The sequence below is a fragment of the Mesoplodon densirostris genome, chromosome 16 (assembly GCF_025265405.1).
Source record: "Mesoplodon densirostris isolate mMesDen1 chromosome 16, mMesDen1 primary haplotype, whole genome shotgun sequence".
Taxonomy (NCBI): domain Eukaryota; kingdom Metazoa; phylum Chordata; class Mammalia; order Artiodactyla; family Ziphiidae; genus Mesoplodon; species Mesoplodon densirostris.
In genome coordinates, this window is record NC_082676.1 from 30,519,461 (window position 1) to 30,541,005 (window position 21,545).

Sequence of the window (21,545 nt, forward strand, 5' to 3'; positions counted from 1 at the left end):
TCCTCCACAGAACTGCAATTTAACACGATGCCCTTGGCATTCTCTGGGTCCACACTGGCCACACAGTGTTTATAAAAAGCTTTATGATAAATTTCCCTCAGCTCCAGGAAAGAATTTGACTCTCCACGTGGACAGAAACAGATAAATTACGCAGAAATCAAAAAACAAAACCACCATCGCCCCTCTTTCAAGTGTCTATCAGGGCGAGGCTCTGTGTGCACTGAGGTAGGGCTTCCCTAAGTGAGCACAGCAGGTGATCCCGGGGCTCCCAGGAACACCATAAGTGGAAGTGTGTCAATCAGGGTCTATGTTTGGCTTCAAATAACAGACACCTGGGGAGAAACTGGCTTAAACAAATTAGGGGTATCATTTTTCTCACATAATAAAGTCCAGAGGAAGGTAGACGGGCTGGTGAGCCACAGTGTCATATGGTTCCACTTTCAAGATGGTGCCCATGCTCCCAGGCATTGCCTCCAAGTTCTGGGCAAGAAAAGGAGAGGGTTGAGGACAGAGGCTAAAGGGCCCAGTCAGCAAGTCTGTTCCTTTTTAAAGAGCTCTCCTGGAAGCCTTATCTGTGAATTTCACTCACTGGCCAGAACTGTGTCACATGAACACCCCCTAACTGCAAGGAAGGCTGGGACATGTACTGTGTTTATCTGATTACTAGCAGAGAATGAAAGAATAAACAAAAGCAACCAAAGTCCCTGCCACTAGGACCTGAGAGGTGATTCAGTTCAGCATCCACAGGTGAGAAGATGATGCCTGGAGAGGTTCTGAGGCCACCCAAGTTCTTGGAGGCCAGCAGAGGCACACCCTGTGGCTGACCTTGGTCTCCAGGCTCCCAGGACACAGATCACACGAAAGCAAGGCCAGTCTCAGTGCACATGGATTTATTGAGTTATGGATGCCATTCCTAGTGCCAGGTTGAACCACTGGGAAGGTGGCCATATGACCAGTGCAATGTAGGGAACTGGATTCTCACTCTAGGTGGTGTCCAACAAGCAGCATATCGTGGACAGGAAACACTCTGACAACGTTAGTTATGGGGTGCAGGTGGCTATCACGATGGGTGGTGCCTACCTGGGAGGATGCCATGACGGCTGGAGTAGTAGAGGGAGTTTTGCCTACAAGTCTGTTCAGAGGGAGTTTTGCCTACAAGTCTGGTTAAGTCTACCCTTAAAGCATGATAAAAGTGTTCAGACCTGCAAAGGGCAGTAGGGCAAGAGCACTGGGGAGGTAAGCCAGTCCCTTTTCAGTGGGGCAGTAGGTCACCAACGAGGCCCAGTATCCCAGGCAGGGTGGGACAGTTGGCTGTTGTCCAAGGTCTGCTGTCCTCGTCAGAGCAGGGGCTGGAGAGCCAGAACAGGGAGCACGGAGAGCATGGAGCTCCCCTCCAGGGACGCATCTGCAGAGGACACCTTGGCAGATGAGAGCGGAGTATGAACTTGAGGCAGAAGCCTGGCTCTGCTCTCTGCCACCCCCACCATCCCAGGCCATTCACGCCTCCATCTAGGCCCAACTGGCATGGAAGGGTGGAAAGAGGCAGTGCAGGAGCTGCCACCTCACCACTCCCTCCCTGAACCTACCGGTAGGAGGCTGTGCTCAGGGTCCTGGTGGGGGTCCAGCTGGCCGTGTAGGACTGAGGGCCACCCACCGTCAAAGGCCTGTATGGCTCTATCTATGGAGAGAGGGGTGCAGGATGGGCTTGGCTGAGAAACCCTAGCACAGGGCCCAGCTCCTCAAGGACAAACTGAGACCCTTGGCATCCTGCGTGGGCCCTCCCCAGATAGAAATGGGAAGATAGGACATCCGCAAGGCTTTTGGAATGGAAGGTGCTGGGCGAGGAATAACAAAGACAGTTGTGTTAAGAGTGCCTTACATACTGTAGTCGTCTATCCTCACGGGAGCCTGACAATTATCATCCCCATTTTACAGATGGACACAAAAAGGCTTAGAGGAATTTAACTCTCAGCTAAGTAAGTGGCAGAGTCAGTCTTCAAACCCAGGCCCCCTAACTCCCAAACTGGTCAGCGAACCACCCAGCTATTCAGACCCGAAAGGCAAGATCTTTAATGGGGGGAGTTGGCTGTGTGGGGGGGATGGAACCGCCTCAAAAGTGGCGGAAGCAGGAATCTCGCCTTGTTCCATTCCAGGTCCTCGGAAACTTGTTTTAACCGCCCCCACTTCCTGCCCGCAGGGGCACCAGCCTAGACTACCCTAGGATTCTACTTTGGTCTGTGACTTGGTCTCCGGAACCAGCTGGGCGCAGATTGCCCAAGGGGCAAGACGACAGTAGAGGAGGTAAGTGGGCCTACAAGGCTGCCGGTGAGGGCTTCAGTTTCCTCACCGCCAGCTAGGCAGCTTGGGAGGGGGCAGTAAGCCCCGACTGGACTCCCTTCCCGCCCCGCCCGGGCCCCTCACCCAAGCAGCGGTTCCTTGTGAAGAGCCCCCGGAAGACTTCGCACTCCTCGCGCCGGTTTCCGCTGGCTCCGCAGTCGCACCAGGGCGCCACGCGCGCGCTTGCGTTGTCCACGTAGTTGGGGGTGACGGCGGTGCCTGCCGAGACCCCGAAAGCAGGATAATCGGCCCACCCGGACAGAGGCATTCCCAGGAGAGCCCCCGCCCCAGCAGGGATCCGGGCGGTGCATACCCACGAGGCTGGCGTAGGCGCGCAGGCAGCTGGGGACCTGGTCTCGAAGGCAGCCGTCCAGGTTACTGGGGGCAGGCGCGCAGGAGGCCTGGAAGGCCAAGAGGCGGGGCCTGCGCGGAGCGGTCGGAAGGCGGTGAGTGGGACTCGCCCCCCGCCCGCGAGCCCCGCCCCCTCCCTCTACTCCACCTCCTCCAGCACCTGCAGACCCGGCTGTGCTCGCAGGCGTCTAAGGGCGCGAGGCAGGAGGGCGGGGCCGGTTCAGGACCCGAGAAGGCGCAGGAGGGCACGAAGGTCTGGCGCCGGCGCTCGGCGCATGCGGGGCCGCCGCACGGGCAGAAGAGCAGCGCGTGGGTAAGCTCGGGCGGCCCGCGGGCGAAGAAGCGGCGCAGGGCGCGGCGGCAGCGGGCGCGGGGGCAGTTCCCCGGCGCGGCCCGACCCAGGCACTGCACCACGTACGCGGTGCGCAACCGCTGGCATCGCGCATCCGCGGTGCACGCGTCGGCCGCGTCCACGCATCGGTTCGGTGCGACAGCGCTCGGTGACCCTGGTGGAGCGGCGGGCAGGCTGTGGTTGTTGGCGTTCCTTACACACACACACTTCACCTCCGCCTCCCAGTCAGGGCCTCCGAAGATGCGGGGTGCTCAAAACTCGAGGTGGGCAGAATGTGACCCGAATGCGTGAGCGACTGGTACTGACTGACCTTCCGTTGTGGAGTTGGGCAGTGGCGGGGTCAGGGATTTCCTGCAGCACATCTGGGGTGGATGGGGCGCGTCGAGGCTGGGCCTGTCCTCCCGCAGAAGCTGAGGCCCACCCTCTGCAGGCAGCACCCCTCACCCATCCAAAGAGGGGTCCATGAGATTCCTCTCATTCTCCTGGCCCCCATCTGACACGGAAAATAGCAAGGCTTCTGGGGACCTGGCTCATGGAGACTTATCAGAAATGGTGCTGAGGACAGTGGCCGCTCCTCTTCCTCTCTGACATGCCGGGACGCCTGACCTTTCTTCCTTTCCTCTCCTTACCCCTCCCCCTTGGAGACCCTTTGAGTGGCCTGTAGGTTTCGGGTTCTCCTTTCTTCTTGACCTTGTCTTGTGCCTCCTCCTGCCCCCTGCCTCTGTGCCTTCCCCCTCCATCCTCTTCTGGTGCTCCCTCCTCACCGATCTAACTGGTGCTGCCCCATCTGGACGGACTCTGGTTTCCCCCTGGGCTCTCCACTCTCCACCAGTCAGGTAAAAAGATTCCCCACTAGGGCTCTGGGCACTGGAGCAATTTAGGCCTGGCTGCCGGAGTGTGGATTCAAGAGAAGTCCCAGATGGCAGGCCACAGGGCTCTGCCCTTAGCCACAGGGCGCTTCACTGGGGGCAGAGAGTGTGCCTGGCACAGCCCAGTCACACACAGGAGTCTGTTGGGCAGAGGGTGAGCTTTATCCAGAAGTGCCATGGGCCACATCTAAATCCAGCCAAGCTAGGGTCTCTGGAGGTCAGAACTTGGCAGCCCCTTCCTAGGACCTCAGTCACAAAACGAGGCTACCCCTGCCCCTCGGTGCTCTCAGCCTCCAGGAACCTTGCTCAGGTGAGAAGCCTCTGGCACCAAAGTTTGAGGGAAGTTTCCCAACCTGGTTCAACACCCATCTCGGGGTGTGTGTGTGTGTGTGCGTGCGTGCGTGTGTGTGTGTGTGTGTGTGTGTGTAGATATCCTGCCTCAGGGCTGGGAGCAGGGCCCCTCTCTGGCACTGGCCATCTCTTTTGGGTGGCTGTGGAGGAAGGTAGAATAGACACTGAGGGCTTGGAATAGGTCTGTGAGTGGATGGGATGGCCAGGAGAGGGGGAAGCCTTTCCTTTCTCTCTCCTTTTCTCCCCTCCAGTCTCCTACCCTCCCTTCCAGGACTCCAGAGCAGCAGGCAAACTTTGCCCTTCTCTCCCAGCCAAGCCCTCACATCCCCAGGCCGCAGCCACACACAACAGCACCTAGTGTCTCCTGAGATCTTGGTCCCACTTCTGTTCCTTTGCTTACCTGTTTCCCTCCACCAGGAGCACCCTTACTTCATCTTCATCCTCAAAACAGCACATCTCAGCTCCAAGATCTCCTCTGCCTTAAACGTTTGCCAGATTCCTTTCTCCTCAACCTACACCACCTGGTAAAGTGACCCCTCCCTCCATGATGACCCAGGTGGGGAAGGGGTAGTCCAAGCGGGTGGAACAGCAGATGCATGGCATGGAGACACTGAAGATGCAGGGCAAGGAATCAATGTGAAGCTGCAAGACTGAAGGTGGAGGGCTGGGTCTGGGGGAAGGGTAATAGAGGCGGGACAGCAGGCAATAGGAAAAAGAAAGTTTCTGGGGCAGAGCTACCAAGGCGAGACTTGGGAGACTTAGGAGGCCGTGGCTCTGTGGGACCCAAAAGCTGGAGGCGGGGTGCTGTGTCCCCACACCCTGAGCACAGGTGTCTCATTGGTGCCCCTTCCTGCATTTCAGCTTTTCCTAGAATCACCTTCTTGCCCTCCAACCTTGTGTTTGAGGAGGGAAGAGGATCAGGGACAGAGAAGCCGAGGTTCAGAGGTCTGGGGGAGGAGGCAGCCACTCACCTAGAAGCAGTAGCAGCAGCAACGCGGGTGCCAAGCAGCTGGCCATGCTGGGCAGCAAACAGAGGAGAGGACGACCAGAAGCAGAGCCCCAGTCAGACAGGTGCCTCCTTCCCAGCGCCCCTGAGCCATAACGAGATGGAAACCCAAGTGTCTGCGCTGACGCGCTCTTCTGGGGGGAGGAGCCTTTGCATCAGGAATGACTCCCCGCCCCCAATGAGTCCCCACCCAGGCTGCGCCTTCACGCAGATCTGGGAGTCACTGAGTCCGGCGCCTGACTGTGCCTAGATGGATCCCACCACACCCCCCAACACACACACAGCAACGCCCACACAACAACCCAAGGAGACCTTGTCTCTCCCACGCTAAACCATTAACTCTATGAAACAACACTGTTCTTTTCCATCTTTTATAGTTTTATTGTTAACTTTTTATTAGCTAATTTTAGACTTGCAGAAAAGTTAGAGCATTGCAAAAATGCTAGCGTTCCCTTTATATCCCTCACCCAGTCTCCCCGAACATCAACATGTTATATGACCATAGTACAATTATTAAAACTAGGAAATTCATGTTGGTACAAGACACTTAACTATAGACCACTTTGAATTTCCCCAGTCTTTCCACTAATGTCCTTTTTCTGTTCCAGGATCCCATCCAGCATCCCACATTGCACTTAGTCGTCATGTCACCTTAGTTTCTTCCAATCTGTGGTAGTTCCTCAGTCTTTCCTTACAAACTGGGTGCTTCCCTATGTGGCCCTGCACGGTGGGCAGTCCCCCTTCTCGAGGGAAATGCAAGCCATAATAACTTCTTTCAGTGGCATTAACTTCTCTGTCTCATTGCTACGTCGTCTCTATAAATCAGAATCCCACAGCAAACACAGGAGTGGGCTTTAGCAAACAGTCTCATTCAGCGCCTTCAGCTGGTAGAGTGAAAGCAAGGCCTGAGCCTTGGGGCTGCTTCTCTGCTGCCAGTGGGTGATTGCAAAAATTCCCCAGTTCTTCACACCCTATGAAATATGATTTTGCTGCTCCTCCCTGGAGGGGAGGTGGGGTTTGCCTCCCAATCCCTGGAACCTGGGCTGGCCCTGTGACTTGCTTGGGCCAACAGAATGTTATGGAAGTAAAATGTGCCAGTCATGGACTCTCAAGAAGCCTGACAAGCTTCCACATACTCTTCTGCAAGAGGAGGTGAGTGAGGTACTTGCCTCAGGATCACAACTACTGATTTTTCTTTTTGCCTCAGGCTCCAAAAATGCCTTGGTATGGTAACTGATCCTGTCTTTAGTTAAATTTTTGATATTTTGTTCATCGTGGACTTTTGTATTAATTTTGATCTTTAAAAATATTACATTAAAATATTTTTTATCTTGATTACTTTTTGTGCCCAAGGTGAATGCCTCCCTTGTCTCACTCTAATCCTGGTCCTGCTCGCTTAGAACCCTCCCCAGCTGTTATGTGAACAGGCCTGGGCTAGCCAGCTCATCCCCATCACCCTAGCCAACAGCCAGCCAACCCCAGAAGCAGCGACCAGCAGTTGACTGCAAATGTATAAGTGAGCTGAGCTGAGACCAATCGAACCACCAGCTGACTTGCCAATTCACAGAATTGGTTATTGTTTTAAGCTACTAAGTTTTGGGGTGGTCTTGTTATGTAGCAACAGCTAGCTGATAAAGAAGGTCACTCAGCAACTTTTGCATGAAGCAAGGGGAGAGAGTAAATGGCTGCTGAGAGTGTCCAGGGGAGGCAGGAGAGGTGGAGCAAAGGGAACATTTAAGCTAGGCAACACCATCCTATGCCCTGATACATACGGGGCCTGGCTGTCATCTGAGGCTCCACCCACCAGCCACCACCCTTTGTCACCCTCAGGGAGCCCCATGGTGTTGAATTTACAGACAGGAAAGACAGAAGTCCAGGGCAACATGTCTTTCTTCTGACTTCTACTTCGATGTCCTTTCCAAAATGGCTTCCTTTGTCACCTCCCATGGAATGGAGGAGAGCCTGATTAATGTTCAAAGTAAGGGGACTGCAGCAGGCCCCATGCTTCTCTGAAACCTCACCTAAGGACTAGGAGTGGGGTGGGGCTGAGGGACAAGAGAGGGTAGGAGACGGCAGGAAGGAAGGTCCCAAGGATTTCGTTTGTTTGTTTTGCAGGGGCCAGGCTCCAGGGAAGTGGACTCAGTCTGAAATGTAGGACCCCTGGAGTCCAGACTTCTGGCCCAGCAGTCACTGCCCTCCAAAGAGCTACGTCCAAATAAAGTGAGTGTAGCAGACACACCTAGGCTGCCTGGACATAGGCCTCTCTGGGTGCCCAGCATGACCCAGCGCCCCCTAGTGACGGGAGGTCAGTGACTACATGACCTTCCCTCCTGGGACTGATGGATTCTCGCTTGAGCTGGAGGGTGTACCCTAGCAGGATCCCACAGCCCTAAGGAATGGGGACAGCACTGAGCAAATTTTGATGAGGCTCCAGGGTCCTGGAGTAGGTGGTGTGGCGGTAACTCAGGGAAGAAATTTCGAAGCTGCCTGAAGGTGCAAGAGGTGTGCTGACTCCCTGGCTCCGCCCCTGGGGGGCGGGGTCCAAGTTCCTGCTGTGGCTGTCAGTAGCCACCTGTCCTTAAGTCTTCTCATCTCAGGAGTCACCTTTCGCCAGAGACAGGATCTTGGCTTTTGGACTCTACCTGCTGAGAATGACGTGGGAGAGGGTCATCCCCTGAGGGCTGGGACCCCAGGCTACAAATCATGCGTCAGGGACCCCCTGTCCTCCCTCAGGGAAAACCAGTGACCCAGGAAGAGCCAGAACTTCTTCCTCCCCTGCCCCAGGGGCCTCCAGCATCAGGCCCCAGACAACAGCTTCTCCACGAGGTCTGTCTCATTTCCATACTATAAGCTCAAAAACCTCAGAGTGGGACTTCCCTGGTGGTCCATTGGCTAAGACTCTGCACTCCCAATGCAGGGGGCCCTGGTTTGCTCCTTGGTTGGGGAACTAGATCCCACAAGCCGCAACTAAGAGTTCGCATGCTGCAACTACGAGTTCACATGCTGCAAATAAAGATCCCACGTGCCACAACAAAGATCCTGCATGTCGCAACTAAGACCCAACGCAGCCAAATAAATAAATATTAAAAAAAAACCTCAGAGTAAGGGACTGTGAGATGAGGGGCAAGAGGTGGATGGGTGAGCAATGGGAAGTGGAGGGCCCCACCTACCTTGGGGATACAAGCAGGGCCGTGGGGCACAGGCTTCTCAAGGTGGCTGTTGGGCTCTGGCAGAGTTCTCAAGGTCTGCGGAGCAATGGGTGGGGGAAGAGTGCTGTGAACATAGGTGGCAAGAGTCCCTGATGCAGGGTGGGGCACAGGGGCTCAAGGTGGCTGGGTGCTAAGTGGAGAGGAGGGGGCCCATCTGAAAGGAGGCAGAAGACAAGAGCCTGTCCCTTTCCTTCCCTCTCCATCTCCCACTGTGCCTCACGCACCCAGGGGCCGGGGCTCTGCAGTGGCTGTCAGGCCCAACTCCATTGGGTGAACACTGCCTAGAGGTCCAGGCTCCAGTTGAGACTCATGCTTTCCCAGGGCCTCTTGACACTTCCTCTCTCCAGCCCTGATATTTCTCCTAAGCTCTGGAACCACCCCAGCATCCTCCAGACGTTGGCATCACTCAGGTCCCAAAGAGGGGCGGACTTCCTTCCCCAGTGGTACCTGTATTTGTGCTCCTTGTCATTGAGTGGCCCTGCTGCCCTCGATGACTCCAAGCTATGCTTGGCTGCTCACACCCCATCTCCCAGGGCCTTACCACTTCCTTTGATGTCTCTTTGAAACAGTCTCCTCAATACTTCACCTGGCTGATGACATGCATTTGCTGCTCCCCACCGCGTAAGCCCCCAGTGATGACACACCAATCTCAGACCACCTTGATCCTCTGCTCACAGACCCACAATCAACACTAATTGTGTCAAGGCCCTCAGCTGGTGCCCTGCCCCTGTCTGGGATGCCCTCTTCCTCCATCTCCAGCCCAAACTTTGCCCTCTCCCTCAGCTTGCCCAGAACGCTCCCAAGGCTAGGCTGTGTCAGACGTGGTCATAGGGCTCATGCCTTGCCCAGCGCCCAGTGAAGGGGCAGCCCTAGACTGACCATGCTTGGTATCATGTGACCCTCATCGCAGGTCGTGGAGAACTGGGTTAGGGGCAGGCGCTTGGCACAAGAGCAGCCAGCACCATAGCTGCCCAGCGGTAGCGAAAGGAAAGATGTGCTGGGCCCAGCATTTGGGAACTTGAAGGGGATAACAGCAGAGATTTAGACAGAGGAAATGCCAGAAGGCTGAAAGCTCACGAGAGAGAAGCTGGAGAGGCCTTGAAGGGTACATTGGAGCAGGAATTGCATTATAAGCTGGTGAAAAAACAGGGCAAAGTCAAGGATGAGGCAGCCTCTTGGTGGGAAAAAAGAAGATATGGACAAGAGGTACTGAATCACAGCAGTGGGGGCCAGGGTAGAGGGCCCTGCATGGATCCACGCCTCTGGCTTCACTGGAGGCCACTGGGGCCTCTGCTCAGTGCTTCTTTCCATTGCCTTTGCCTGCCTCTCTGCACCTGGGGGCAAGGACTGAGGACCCCACCCTAGCTGCCCCAGGTACAGCAGAGCTCTGAGGAGCAGGAACCAAAGGAGTGGGCTCAGGGAACAGGAACCTTAGCCCTCAGTGCCTACCCACTGCACATGGGGTCCCTCCTTGAGCCCCAAAGGCATTGTTGGAGACGGAGTTCCGGGTGCCGGCAGCAGCACCAGGCCAGGCCGGCCCCAGGGAGCAGGGGCAGCAGAAAACTAAGGATCACCGCCAGCGTGAAGGTGTCCTGGTCTGCGGAGGACAGGGTATGGCTGAGTCCTGAGGTGCATCACAGGGGCCCTCCCCACTTGCCCCCCATGGGCGCACTTTCAGGCTGCATAGGACCGCTGTCCACACTACCACCAAACCCTGGCTTGTCACAGGAAGGCGGAGCCCAGCCCAGAGCACAGTGGCAGTTACGGTTACTATTGCAAACCTGCAGTGGAAAAGAGAAAAGGAGGGTCCCACGAGATCAGGGACTTCCAAAGTCACCCCACACACACCTTTCAGGCCACTCACCCCGCGACCATGGCAGGCGGTCAGGCAGAGCTCCAGCTCTCGGAAGGTAGTGTTCTGGCAGCGCCTTTCCTGGCACACCTATGGGCAGTGTGTGCACTGGGCAGTGAGGGGGAGTGATGCTTTGGCCTGCAGGACTCAAGTGGCAGGGAGGGGTTGGGTGGGCAGGGCTCACCATTCTAGGTCCACACTGGGTGCCTGACTCTACCAGGCCCAAATCAGGCAGGTCCAGCTGGGTGCCAGGCAGCACGAGGGCTCCCTTGCAGGTCACCTGGCGGCTGCCTAGGGGTACGGTGGAGTCCACCGGCACCATGTGTGGCGCCAGTGCGCTCTGCCCCCCGCCCTGGCACTGCAGTTTCCCACACTGCGCATCGCTAGGGACGAAGTGCAGGGTAGTCAAACAGCGTGGAGCTTCTCCACACCCTCTTCCCCAGCTTCCCCTCCCTCCGCTCCCCACCTCTGCGCACAGGGCACGAAGCTGCTGTCGCCCTTCTGGCCGCAGTTCCCATGGGCGTCTCCCGCAGAGTTCACAACCTGGAAACAAGCCTCCGGGGCTGGGCGGGAGCCTGAGGAAGCATGGGCGGGACTGGGCGGGGGGGGCAGCCCAGACCTGAACCACGCCCCTTCTGCCTCAGTTTTCCCCCGCCCACCTCCCCCTAGAGCATTAAGCTGAGCAGACCGGAGGATGCGGGCGGAGGGCACGCTCTTGGTCTCACCAGGCCCCCAGAGCTGCTGGCACTGATGCTCCAGCGTGGGACACGCGCCGTCCCGGCAGTAGCCGCGGCCTCTGGCGCAGGGCGAGCCGTCCAGTAGATAAATGTCGGGGGGGCAATAGGGGGAGGCGCCCGTGCAGAATTCAGGGAGGTCACAGTCGCCCGCAGACCGGCGGCAAGGCGCACCCGCCGGCTTCAGCTACGCAGGTGACCCGGGTGGAAGGAAGGCGGCGAGGCATAGAGAGAAAACGAACAGTTAGAGATCCACTTCGAGAGCGCCAATCGGACACGAGAGAGCCCTGTGGGGAGGTCCAGGCGAACCCACGCACAGAGCAGAGCCAGCACCCACGAGGGGGACCGGAGGGCGCCGATTAGCCAAGAGCAACAGGCCGGCTCCCAAGTGCCCCCAACCCTCACCCCCGAGCCTCCCATACACTCACCAGGCAGTGTGCGCAGCAGTCCCCGTGGGTGCACTGGGCCCCCGCACGCAGCGAGCAGTTGTGGGCATGGCAGCAGGAGTCCGGGCACTCCTGGAGCCGGAAAGGCGAGGAGGGACCAGGTGAGGGTGCAGCGCCCAGACCTCCGGGGAGGGGGCGGGCGGGGACCAGCTTGGTCCCCCGGGGCTGGTCGTGCGGACCCGACCTGGCCGGCGCCGCAGTCGCACTCCTCGCCCTCTTCCACGAAGCCATTCCCGCAGTGCGCCCGGGGCACTAAGAGCCCGGAGTCCGGCGCGTTGGAGAGGCACGCGCCCCCTCCCTTGCTGAAGAAGGCGCGCAGCTGGCGGCGGCTGCAGGCGCTAAACACTCGCGGGAACGGGTGCCTACGGGCGGGGGAGGGCGTCGGGCGTACGGGGACCACCCCCTGCCAACCCCTGCTCGTCACCAATCCCCTCCCCCCCTGCACACAGGTGCTTGGCTACGCAGCCGCCGGATGCGCGAACACCGCCTGAGCAACTGGCGGCTAGAATTCTCTAGAGGCAGAGCCCAGAGAGGGTAAGTAACTCGCGCAAAGTCACACGGCGAGCACGAGGCAGGAGGGTGTGACGCCAAGAGCGGGCAGCCCAGGACCCAAGGTCGAATCCCAACCCAGCGCCGCTCCTCCCGGGGTTGAAGTCACCTCGCAAGGTTGTCCGAAAATAATTTATCATATCATGAGAATCCACTTTGCCTGCGTTCCCTACACTTCAGCCTCATAAACAACCCTCAGGGCAGGCACTATTATCATCATCCCCATTTCACAGAAGAAGAAACTGAGGGATAACCATTTCGCCCAAAGAAATGCAGCTGAGGAAGGCCCGGGTCCCGCGGAGCCTGTCCTGCAGCCCCGCCCCCGCCCCGGCGCGGGTACCGGGTAGCTGCGGCCATCACGCAGCCGCCCTGCTCCACCGCTGCCTCCACGCAGCAGCCGTCGGAGTCGTGGCTGAGGCCGAGGCTGTGGCCTATCTCGTGGGCCATGGTGGCTGCAGCACCAATGGGGAGCTCCGAGTGGTCCTGGGAGGGCGTGGGGACGGTCACTGCGGGCTGCGGAGACCACCCCCCAGCACCTCTCCTCCTCCTCCCGTCCCGGGTGGCGCTCACGGTGCTCACGCCTCCAGAGCTCTCCGCGCGGCACATGCCCTCGACCGGCGCCAGGCCCACGGTGGCGCCCTGGAAGGCGCGGCCCCTGAGGGAGGAGCGCGGCTTGACCGGGCGGGCCAGGAGTCCGGACCGCCCGGCCGGGGCCGCGTAGGGGTCGGAGGTACCCACGTGAGCAGCTGAGCCGAGTCGTGTGGCTGCCGTGCCCACAGTCCTTGGCGCCACTGCAGGAAGGCCCAGAGCGTGGCGTTCACGTCTGGCGTGACGCGGCTCTGGTCCTCCTCGGTCCACACTTCCAGGCCGGTCAGCGCCACCTGAATGTCCAGAGTCCTGAGAATCTGCGGGCGCGGCGGGGCAGGGCTGAAGCGGGAGGCCGCCGCGGTGCCTGTGCTCCTCCATGGGAGCGCCCCTCTTTCCTCTCCTCCGTTCCCTCTCCTCATCTCCAAGCCTGCCCCTGTCGTGGTCACCCCCAAAAGGGCTCTTCCCCACGCCGACCCAACCTGATCCACATAGCTGGCGACCTCCAGAAGACGCTGTTTGGTGTGGTTCAAGTTCCGGTGCTGGGTCAAGAACTAGAAAAGCAGCAAGCAATACTGCGTGTGAGGACGGGCTGAGCTCACCCCATCCAGGCCTGCCAACCCCTTTGGGGCTTCTCTCACCAGGGTGTGATCCGCCACTATGTACAGCTCCAGGTACCTCGGGCTCCCCAGGGACTCCCGCCTCTCCTGGGGAGGCGGCAATGGTGACCCTGAGTGGCAGGCTGCTGGGCTTGAGCCCTGACCACCAACCCCAATTCCCAGAAAGCATAAAGTTAACTTTAAAATTTTGCTAGAACTTGTTTCTTCAGCCTCCAAATAAAAATGTCAGGACAGGAGGCCCTGAATTGGGGCTGCACTTTCCTGTCTCTTCTGATTTTAAAGAGCTCTGGATACTACATTCCTACCCCCACCCCTGCCCGTGCTCCTGACCCTGATCTGGGTGGCACACGAAAGGCTGGCCATGTCCCTTTTGTCCCCTGGGTCCCTGTAGCCACAGGCCCCTTTCCAGCTGAGCAGCTGCTCTGTCCGGAAGATCTTGTGGGTCAAGAAGTCTTTGGAGTCCCCAGCTGGCCAAGGATGCACATAATAGCTGGCATTGCTGCTGAGTGTGATCAGGCCCCTAGGGTGCAAAGGGGTACAGGGGTGGGCAGTAAGGGAACTCTTTCCCTAGCCCCAGGCCCAGCCCCCTCCCCCAGAACTCCTCACCTCATCCCAGAGCAGATGCTGAGGACTACCCAGGAGTCCAGGAAGCCCCTCACACGCCCATGGTAGTGGCAATGATCCTGGAGAGCAAAGGACCCAGCCCCAAATCTCAGCCAGGACTGAAGTGGGAGGGGCAAGAAAGAAAGCATGGTGGGGGACTGGCTCCAGCTTCTCCTTAGGAACAGGAGGAGAATGGGGGAAATGGTGGAGAGGCCCTTGGTGGGTGCATACCCCAGCACTCCTCACCCTGTTCTCAGAGTCCATGCAAGTATCTCACCGTGTGGTTGGGGAACAGCACTACTGGCTGCCCATCTGGGCTGTAGTGGGTTTCTGTGTATCCTGGAGCCAGCAGCCTGCTGGGAGGGGGTGTTGCAGAAATTACTTAATCCAGCCCTGCCTCCTCCAGGGTGCCCTCTGGTCTTCCTCCCTGATTGCAATTGAGTAACTCTATGAGTGAGGCACAGGGCTAGCACTTAGGAAGCAGCCAAAGTGCGTCTTAGGGAAGGGACAGGAGTGACTGTGCATTGCTCAGCTCAGAAAAATCTTGGGCTAGAATGAACAAGGTGAAGGTCAGGAAGGAGCCTTGGTGATGGCTTAGATGTGGAAATGGGCGTGTGGGAAGCACCAGGGAGGAACAGGAACACGGGAAAGTTTGTGGTTCCCCTGGAGCCTGTGACAGGCAGCTGGATCCACAGGTCAGGGGCATTAGAAAGAGACTGGGCAGAAGGAGAGGAGTCAGGAGACACTGCCAAGGAGGTGGGACTTGGAGCCAAGGAAGTGTGTGAACTCCCTAGGTGGCCCTGGCTGCTGCCTACCCTTGTTGGGCAACTGGACAACCCTCTAGCCCACCTCCTCCCATTCAGAGTTCCTTCAAATCTTCTCCTCAGGCCCCCAGATCCCACATATCTCCCCACCTGTCCTTCACCGATGCTCACCTCCTGCTTCCAGAGAAAACAGAATCCACACCTGCTCCTGCCCTGCCCCTCTGAGCAGGGATCCTCCTCCCCTCCTTCTCCAGACCCCACTCAAGTAACTGAATTCATCTTCGGGCTCCATCTCATCAGGATCCTTCCCACCAAGATGGATCAACCACAAGTCAATTTCTCTTCTTTAAAGAAAATCCTTCACCCCACCTCACCTTGACCTCTTTAGCCGCAGACTGCCCCCAAACACTTGTGATGCCTGCTTCTCCACTTCCCAGTCTTACTTCTTCCTCCAGCTTTGCTCCCCCACTCCACCCACACACTCAACCTTAGGAGGGAGGTGATGTGATCACCCTTTTTAACACATGGGGACATTGAACCCCAGAGAAACTATGGTTAGGCATGGCGGAACCTGAGTTCCACCTGAGTTTGTTACCAGTGCATGGGGGAGAATAAAACATGTGTAGAGTGCTCAGAACAGTGCCTGCGATGAAATAAGCACTTGATAAATGATAGCTGTTGCCAACACAATCTAGATGGTTTCACGAACCCACGCTCCATCTTAGACATTCACCTCACCCAGCCCAGCTCTGCCTGCTCATTCACCAGCTCAGAATCTTTGGCTTTGCACCATCCTGGACACTCAGCACCAAAATGGCCTTCTGTGATCTGGCCCTGCTAGGACTCCCCAGATTTGTTTCCCCTTGCTCCCCTCCCTCAGATGGAGACTCCCCAGGCAAGCCAGACAAATTGCCACCCCCTCTTTAATGTGCCTTGACCTATGTAGCCACTGTACCTTTGTCCCTGGCATTCCCGAAGCCTGGAGCACCAGCCCATCTTTGGAATCCATCTTGGATTCTCTTTTGACTCAGCGCACCCTGTGAGCACCCACCAGGTGATGCTCACTCATTCCTGGCAGGAAGCTGACAAGATGTTTCTGGGGCCGGGATGAGAGATGTGCCCCACAGCAGGGCTGACCCAGCCTCAATAGCCCACTTCAGTCTCGAGGGAGCCAGTCATGGGCTAGCATGACTCACCCTGTCACCTGCACCTCCTCCTCTGGGGTTCTCACCCCATCCAGCCTCCATCTGGGGTTCCCATCAGTCTCTGTCTCCAGCACTGAACCCTCCCCAGAGAGAGGGGCTATTCTTGGCTTCCAGCTCTTTCCCCGGCCTGGTACTCACTGATTCTTCTCCAGCTCTAGCAGGAGCTCCTGGCCTTCAGCCTTCAAGGCCACCAGCCCCACTTCTAGCTTCAAGACCTGGGCAAGAAGGAGTGTAGGGCTGAGAGGGCGGGCATCCAGGTCCCCTGCCTGCCAGGAAGCAGGGAGGATGTGGAGCTGACTGGTGAGGGAGTTCATGGAGAGAGCACAGGGGCATGGGGCAGAAGGCCCCCGCTTGCCATTGTGGGTGTGGATGGGTGTGGGGTGAGAACTTGCAAAGATGCTCTCAAACTCAGAATGTTTGTTGTTCTGACAGCAGCCATTTGACAGAGCCTGCTAGGTGCACTCCACATCCTCCCTGGAGAGACAAGTGGTCTCAGAAAGATGCCATGCCTTGCCCAAGGTTACTGGACTCTTCTTCTGGTCTTCCCTCCTCTTTCATGCCCAAAAGGCTTCCTCTAAGCAGGGAGGAGAATGGGGTCCTAAAGACATTGATGTAGGAGAGTGGGGTAGCCACGGCTCAGGCCTCCTCACAGCCTCTCCTTTCTGTACCTTGCTGTTCCCCACTCCCTGTAGAATTCAGACTTAGTACCTCCACCTCCAATGCTGACTAGCTGCCCACCCCCCAAATTTTCCTATGCCTCTAGCAGGCTCGCCCCACACCTGCTTCACTGAGCCTGTGAGGTAAACACTGACTCACACGCCTTGCCAAGAGAAAAACTCTGGTTTTCTTGGCTAGATGTCAGGAGGGTGGGCCTGGGCCAGCCTGCCCACCTCTCCTTCCCCTACCCTCTTTGCCGCTTCCACCCTGTGGGAATACCCCATCTGCCCGCTTTGTCCACTCCCTGGCTGGGAGCCCAGAGCTGGAGCAGGCCAGGAGCCTCCTGGAGAGAAGCTGTGTCTTTGGAATGCTGGCCCCCACTCTTGCTGGCCCTTCCCCTTTATCCCACAATGCACTGGCCTGGGCCCCAGGCCAAGAGGCTCAGAGTCTTGTGGAGGGGGCCTTCCTCTGCAGGTGGGGAGCAAATAGTCCCCTCCCCCAGCCAAAGGCCGCCTTAGGCCCCAAGCATGAGCTCATGTGGCCGGAATGCCACTTGTTTTATTGGAGAAAGATTTGCACTGAGGAAAGGAGGCAGCCCAGATGGAAAGCTTCCTCTTTCCCCACCCCCATCCCTCTCTCTGTCCCTCTGCAGCCCCTGCTGTCCTCATTTCTTGCCCTCCTGGTGACCCTGCCCTTCACCATGCACTCCATCTCCAACCTAAAATGTAGGTGTTTCCTGCCTCTGGGACAGGACTCCCTGCCACTCTGTCTGCTGTCCTCATCTTGGCAGGCTTCCCAGGGACAGAAAAATTGAGGAAAGCAAATTCCCTCTGGCACTCCCCTCCTATTTGGTCACAGCCCAGGCCAGGCCCAGAGGGAGGTCCGCAGTCAGGGTGGTCTCAGCATGTGATGTCCCTTCCCCTATGCCGGTGATGAACAATCTCAATCTCAGAGCTCGGGCTGGCACCGTGCTGACCACTTGAATGGGGGCCCTGAGGGTCTGGGGGACCCAGTGAGGGCCCTAGGTTGAGAGTTGCTGGGCCTGTGGGGGCCCCCCAGCCTACATGGCAGTGCTCTCCTGCCTTCCTCCTTGCAGGCTTGGACAGTGGATTGTCTTCTCTTTCCTGAAAATTCATGATGAAAAGGGTGCTGTAGGCTTGGGGAACATTGGCCAATGGTTTCTTCTGGGTTAAAGAGCTGTGTGACCTTGGGCAGTTTCTCCAGCCTCTCTGGGCTTCAGTTTGCCCCTCTGTGAAATGGGCATAGAAAGGCAGTTGGTCTCCATGCAGCACAGCTGTGTGGCACATACAGATAGGGGCAAGGTTATTCTGAAAGTGTGCGATGGATGGCTGTTGGGAGGAGACTGGGACAGAGCGTCCAGAAGAAGCAAAACAGGGTGGGCTTGCCTTTGGGGGCACTAGGAGAGAGTGACTACTGGGCAGAAGTGGCATGAGCCAGTGAGACAAGTTTCAGGCCCCTAAATGGCAGTGTCCTGGAGAGGACAGCAATGCATCCACAGGGTCACATGTTCTGGTAAACTTTGCAAAAGGAAGATATTTTGGTGTTTTCTTAAAGAGGTCCTTGAAAAGCTTCTGGCCCCACTTCTGCCTGATGGGGTGGAGGTGGCCTGAATAACACTGGGAAGAGATGGTTAGGGAGGAGGTGGGGGAGAGGAAACTGGAAAATGACTTCCATGTGTGCAGCCTCTCTCCGTCTAGACGTCTCCCAGCTGCCCCTGTCAAACCTTCGGGGAGGGGCCTGAAGGACTCTGGGGATCTAGGGGCCCCAGCGAAACTGCCACGCTGATTTGGCCCCTGCCAAATCTTTGGGGAGGGGCAAAGGGGCTGAGAGACCCTGGGCCTTTGCAGAGTAAGGGATGACCCGGCACTGACCGGCTGCTCCAGGGTGACCATGTGCCGGGGTCGTCCATCCAGAACCCAGTGCGGGATGACTGGCTCTCCAGGGGTGTTTCCTGGGGAGAGGACAGAGCGCAGGGTGAGGGGAACCTGAGGGACACAGGGAAATTGGAGACAACAGAGGGATAGAGTTAGAGGATGTCAGCAGGCAGGAACAGGAGACTCCATCTTCAATACTCAAAAGTTTAGCCTGGAGAAGGGTGGCCACCCATGGGGCATCCTTGAAACTGAGGAGCCACCAGGGAGGTGGCAGAAGAGAGACAGAGGAGCCTGGGAAGAACTGCTCAGCTGGGCACTTGGGAGACACACTGACCTTGGGAGGGGGGAATTGGGGTCAAAGATCACAAGGAAGAGACCAAGGCCCCTAATACAGAGGGGAAAGGAAATGGGAGGCAGCTTCGGGTATTTTTAGACTGGGCAGCAGATGCTTTTAGGGTGAGAGATCTGTGGAGACAGGACGCCTGTGTCTCCCCCACCATCTGAGAAAAACAACAGCAAGATGTTGCCCAAAGCCCCCTCTGGGGGCTTCATGCTGGGGGCAGGGCTTCCAGGGACACTGGCCCAGAAGCCCCCTCCTCGTGTCTTCAAGAGTGGGGGGGGTTTGTTTGGGAGACAGAGCCTGAGTGCTCCCAGGATGGGAATGCTTAAGGGGGGCTCCAGGAGGAATACCAGAGCGAAGCATGACTCAGAAAGCGCCTGGAATGCTCCCCTGGAATGCTCCCAGCACCCCCCGCCCCAGCCAAGTGGGCCCCGGAAACTCTCACCACACCTCCCCTGCAGGAATCAGACCTCAGGCTGCCCAGAGCCTCCATCCCTGGGGAAGCCCAGCTCCCAGAACTGACAGCTCCCCAACACCCGCCCAGCCCTGGCCCCAGTCCTGCCCAGGCTGAGATGGCTGCCTATGGAAGTGGCTCAACTCCTGCCAGGCCACACCGACTCCTTTCTCCTTCTCCATCTCCTCCTGCAGACCCCATCATCAAAGACCTGGAATAGCAGCCACTCCAGGAAGTCCCCTTCTCCCAAGAAGCCCTCCTTGATTGGATCAGCAGTTTCCATCAGGTAGATGGGGGGTGGGGGTGGGGAGGTGCAGGGCCTTGGAATTGAGGCTGAAGGGCCAGTGTAGCGAGGGGTCTGAGTGCGGGGTTGGGGTGGGGGCAGTCTCAGGCCAGAGAGGACTTAACTCGGTGTGGAGCACCAGGTCCAGCTGGCCCTGGGTTTCCCAGGGTGGAGAGGGGAAGGTGTGCCTGTGTGCATGTGTGAGTGTGGGTTCTCCTCCTGGCCCCGTGCACACACGTTGGCCATTGGCATCTTGACGGGGGCAAGGAGGCAGAGATGGAGCTGTGGTGACTAGGTGGATGGGAGTGGAAACTGAGGAGCCAGTGTGGTGTTGGGGAGCATAGAGTCCCTCTCCATTCCTCCCAGGGGTCCCTTCATCCTCCCCTGACCCCAGGCTGAAGAGGAGGGAGCAGCGGAATGCCTGGGGACCATCCCCAAAGGCATGAGGGCTGTTGTCCCTCCCAGTCCACGTCCCAGAACAGGGCAGGACACTATCCCTGTTGCCACCCGCCCCCCCACCCCCGCACAGTGCTCTGGAACCCACTGTCCCCAGGCTGCCCAGCCCTTCCTGCCCGCCTTGTCAGGCACTTGATGTACAGGACTCCGCCAGTCCTCCCACCCTTTGGGAGAGGTTTTCATCAGCCCCATCTCACGGAGAGTTTATAGAGGTCAAACTGAGAAGAGACAGAGCTGCAGTCTTCCCCCAGGGCCCTGCTAAACACACACCTTCCGTTCGAAGCCGTTTCTATCTAACCAAACAAGGCAACAATATAAACAATATACACACTGCCCCAAGGCCCGGGGATGAGGGGATGAACATGGAATGATGCATGAGTGTGGAGGCCACAGCTAGTCCCTTAGTGTGAGGGCGCAACAGGGACTCCAGGGCACCGGTGGTCTGGGGCTTCCTGGAGGATGGAGGCCCACTGAACCCTAGGAGATGAAGGTGCAGGAACCTTCATACTGGCGGATGGGGCCACAGCAGAGAATCCAGAGGGGTTTGGGGGTGCTGAGCGGCTGCTTGAAGGGAAGGGGTCCTGCCACTCTGCTTCGCCATTGGCACAGGGTATCTGGGCACAGTGTGCAAGTCTGGGCCCTGAGGCTAGCACAACTGCAGTTGAGAGTCCCTGGACAATTCCCACAGAAACTCTCCCAAACCCTCCCCATGCCCTGTCCTCCTGGCCCGCGCGATCCCCGGGGATTTCCGACCCTCCATCCCAGATAGCGACCTCGCGGCGCACTCCCACTCACCTTGAAACGCCTCAGCCCCCCACACCGGCCACGGTAGTCGCAGTAGCAGCAGCAGAGCCAACGCCGGCGACCCTCGAGCTCTCCGATATCCCGGGCGCATAGCTGTGAGCGCCTAGCATCTGAGCTGCGGCTCCCAGCTCTCGGCTCCGCCCCAGCTGGATCGCGGCCCACCCACGCCCTCTGCAGCCGGCCCGCCGCCTCCCGACCCTCCCGCACCCCGCTCCTGGCCCGCAACCCCCTCCACGCGCGACCCCGCACGGAGCCCCGCCTGCCCGCGCCACCATCTCAGCCCATCAGTCCTGACCCCGGCCGGCGTGTGCCCTCGGGGGTCGGGACCACCCTCCCGCGTCTAGGGGCTAGAGCTCCGCGGGGCAGGAGACCCTCCCGAGCCAACCCGCCGCATAGGTCTCAGAGGGCCCCCTATTCGTGGGGGTGGGAAGTGGAGATGGGGCGGGGACCCTCGGGAAGGGCCTTTGAGGACCAGAGCGGGGAGGCGGGGACAGTGCTAGGGGGCCACCTGTTGCTGCTCCGGTCTGCCCAGGAAGCGCCCCCCTCCATGGTCTCCTGGATCGGACCTTTGTCCTCGCCTTGACACCAGTCACGCCCAGAGTCGCCCGGGTGAGAGACTGGCGGGCCCTAGGAGAAGGGAGGCCCGGGCGACTGCGACAGGCAGGTGCGGCCACGGCCCCAAGTTACTCTCTGTTCCGCGGTGGCCACCAGCGCCTGCGCCCGAGATGCGCGGGTCGGTTGGGAGGACTAGCGGAGGCCGCGGTCCTGCGGGCTCCCAGCCCGGCAAAGGCGAGGCGGTGGAACAGGCGGGCGGACGGAAAGG

At 58.4% G+C, this 21,545-nt stretch overlaps 2 protein-coding genes across 7 annotated transcripts; both read right to left on the reverse strand.

The window, feature by feature from the left end:
• Positions 1-928: 928 nt before the first annotated feature.
• Positions 929-8,510, reverse strand: GFRA4 (GDNF family receptor alpha 4). The gene is made up of 7 exons (XM_060079395.1): positions 8,437-8,510; positions 5,232-5,351; positions 2,849-3,194; positions 2,651-2,760; positions 2,422-2,556; positions 1,587-1,678; positions 929-1,418 (listed from the first exon to the last, which is right to left on the reverse strand). Exons 2-7 carry the CDS (start codon positions 5,275-5,277, stop codon positions 1,338-1,340), a joined length of 810 nt encoding a protein of 269 aa, XP_059935378.1. The 5' UTR covers positions 5,278-5,351; positions 8,437-8,510; the 3' UTR covers positions 929-1,337.
• On the reverse strand, positions 5,527-20,834 carry ADAM33 (ADAM metallopeptidase domain 33). Of its 6 annotated transcripts, none has more exons than XM_060079393.1 (21): positions 20,714-20,834; positions 18,383-18,462; positions 15,972-16,048; positions 14,142-14,220; positions 13,868-13,944; positions 13,592-13,781; positions 13,283-13,348; positions 13,124-13,195; positions 12,795-12,961; positions 12,627-12,711; positions 12,397-12,539; positions 11,692-11,869; positions 11,490-11,579; positions 11,053-11,248; positions 10,794-10,902; positions 10,512-10,710; positions 10,340-10,417; positions 10,148-10,256; positions 9,925-10,072; positions 8,437-8,539; positions 5,527-7,911 (listed from the first exon to the last, which is right to left on the reverse strand). In XM_060079393.1, the coding sequence occupies exons 1-21, from the start codon at positions 20,811-20,813 to the stop codon at positions 7,867-7,869; spliced, it is 2,391 nt and encodes a 796-aa protein (XP_059935376.1). In that variant the 5' UTR covers positions 20,814-20,834; the 3' UTR covers positions 5,527-7,866. The 6 variants fall into 6 exon arrangements, with proteins under 6 accessions (XP_059935376.1, XP_059935373.1, XP_059935372.1 ...); XM_060079394.1 differs by lacking the exon at positions 5,527-7,911 and adding an exon at positions 9,748-9,763 and having other exon boundaries at positions 8,523-8,787; XM_060079390.1 differs by lacking the exon at positions 5,527-7,911 and having other exon boundaries at positions 8,437-8,511.
• Positions 20,835-21,545: the final 711 nt, after the last annotated feature.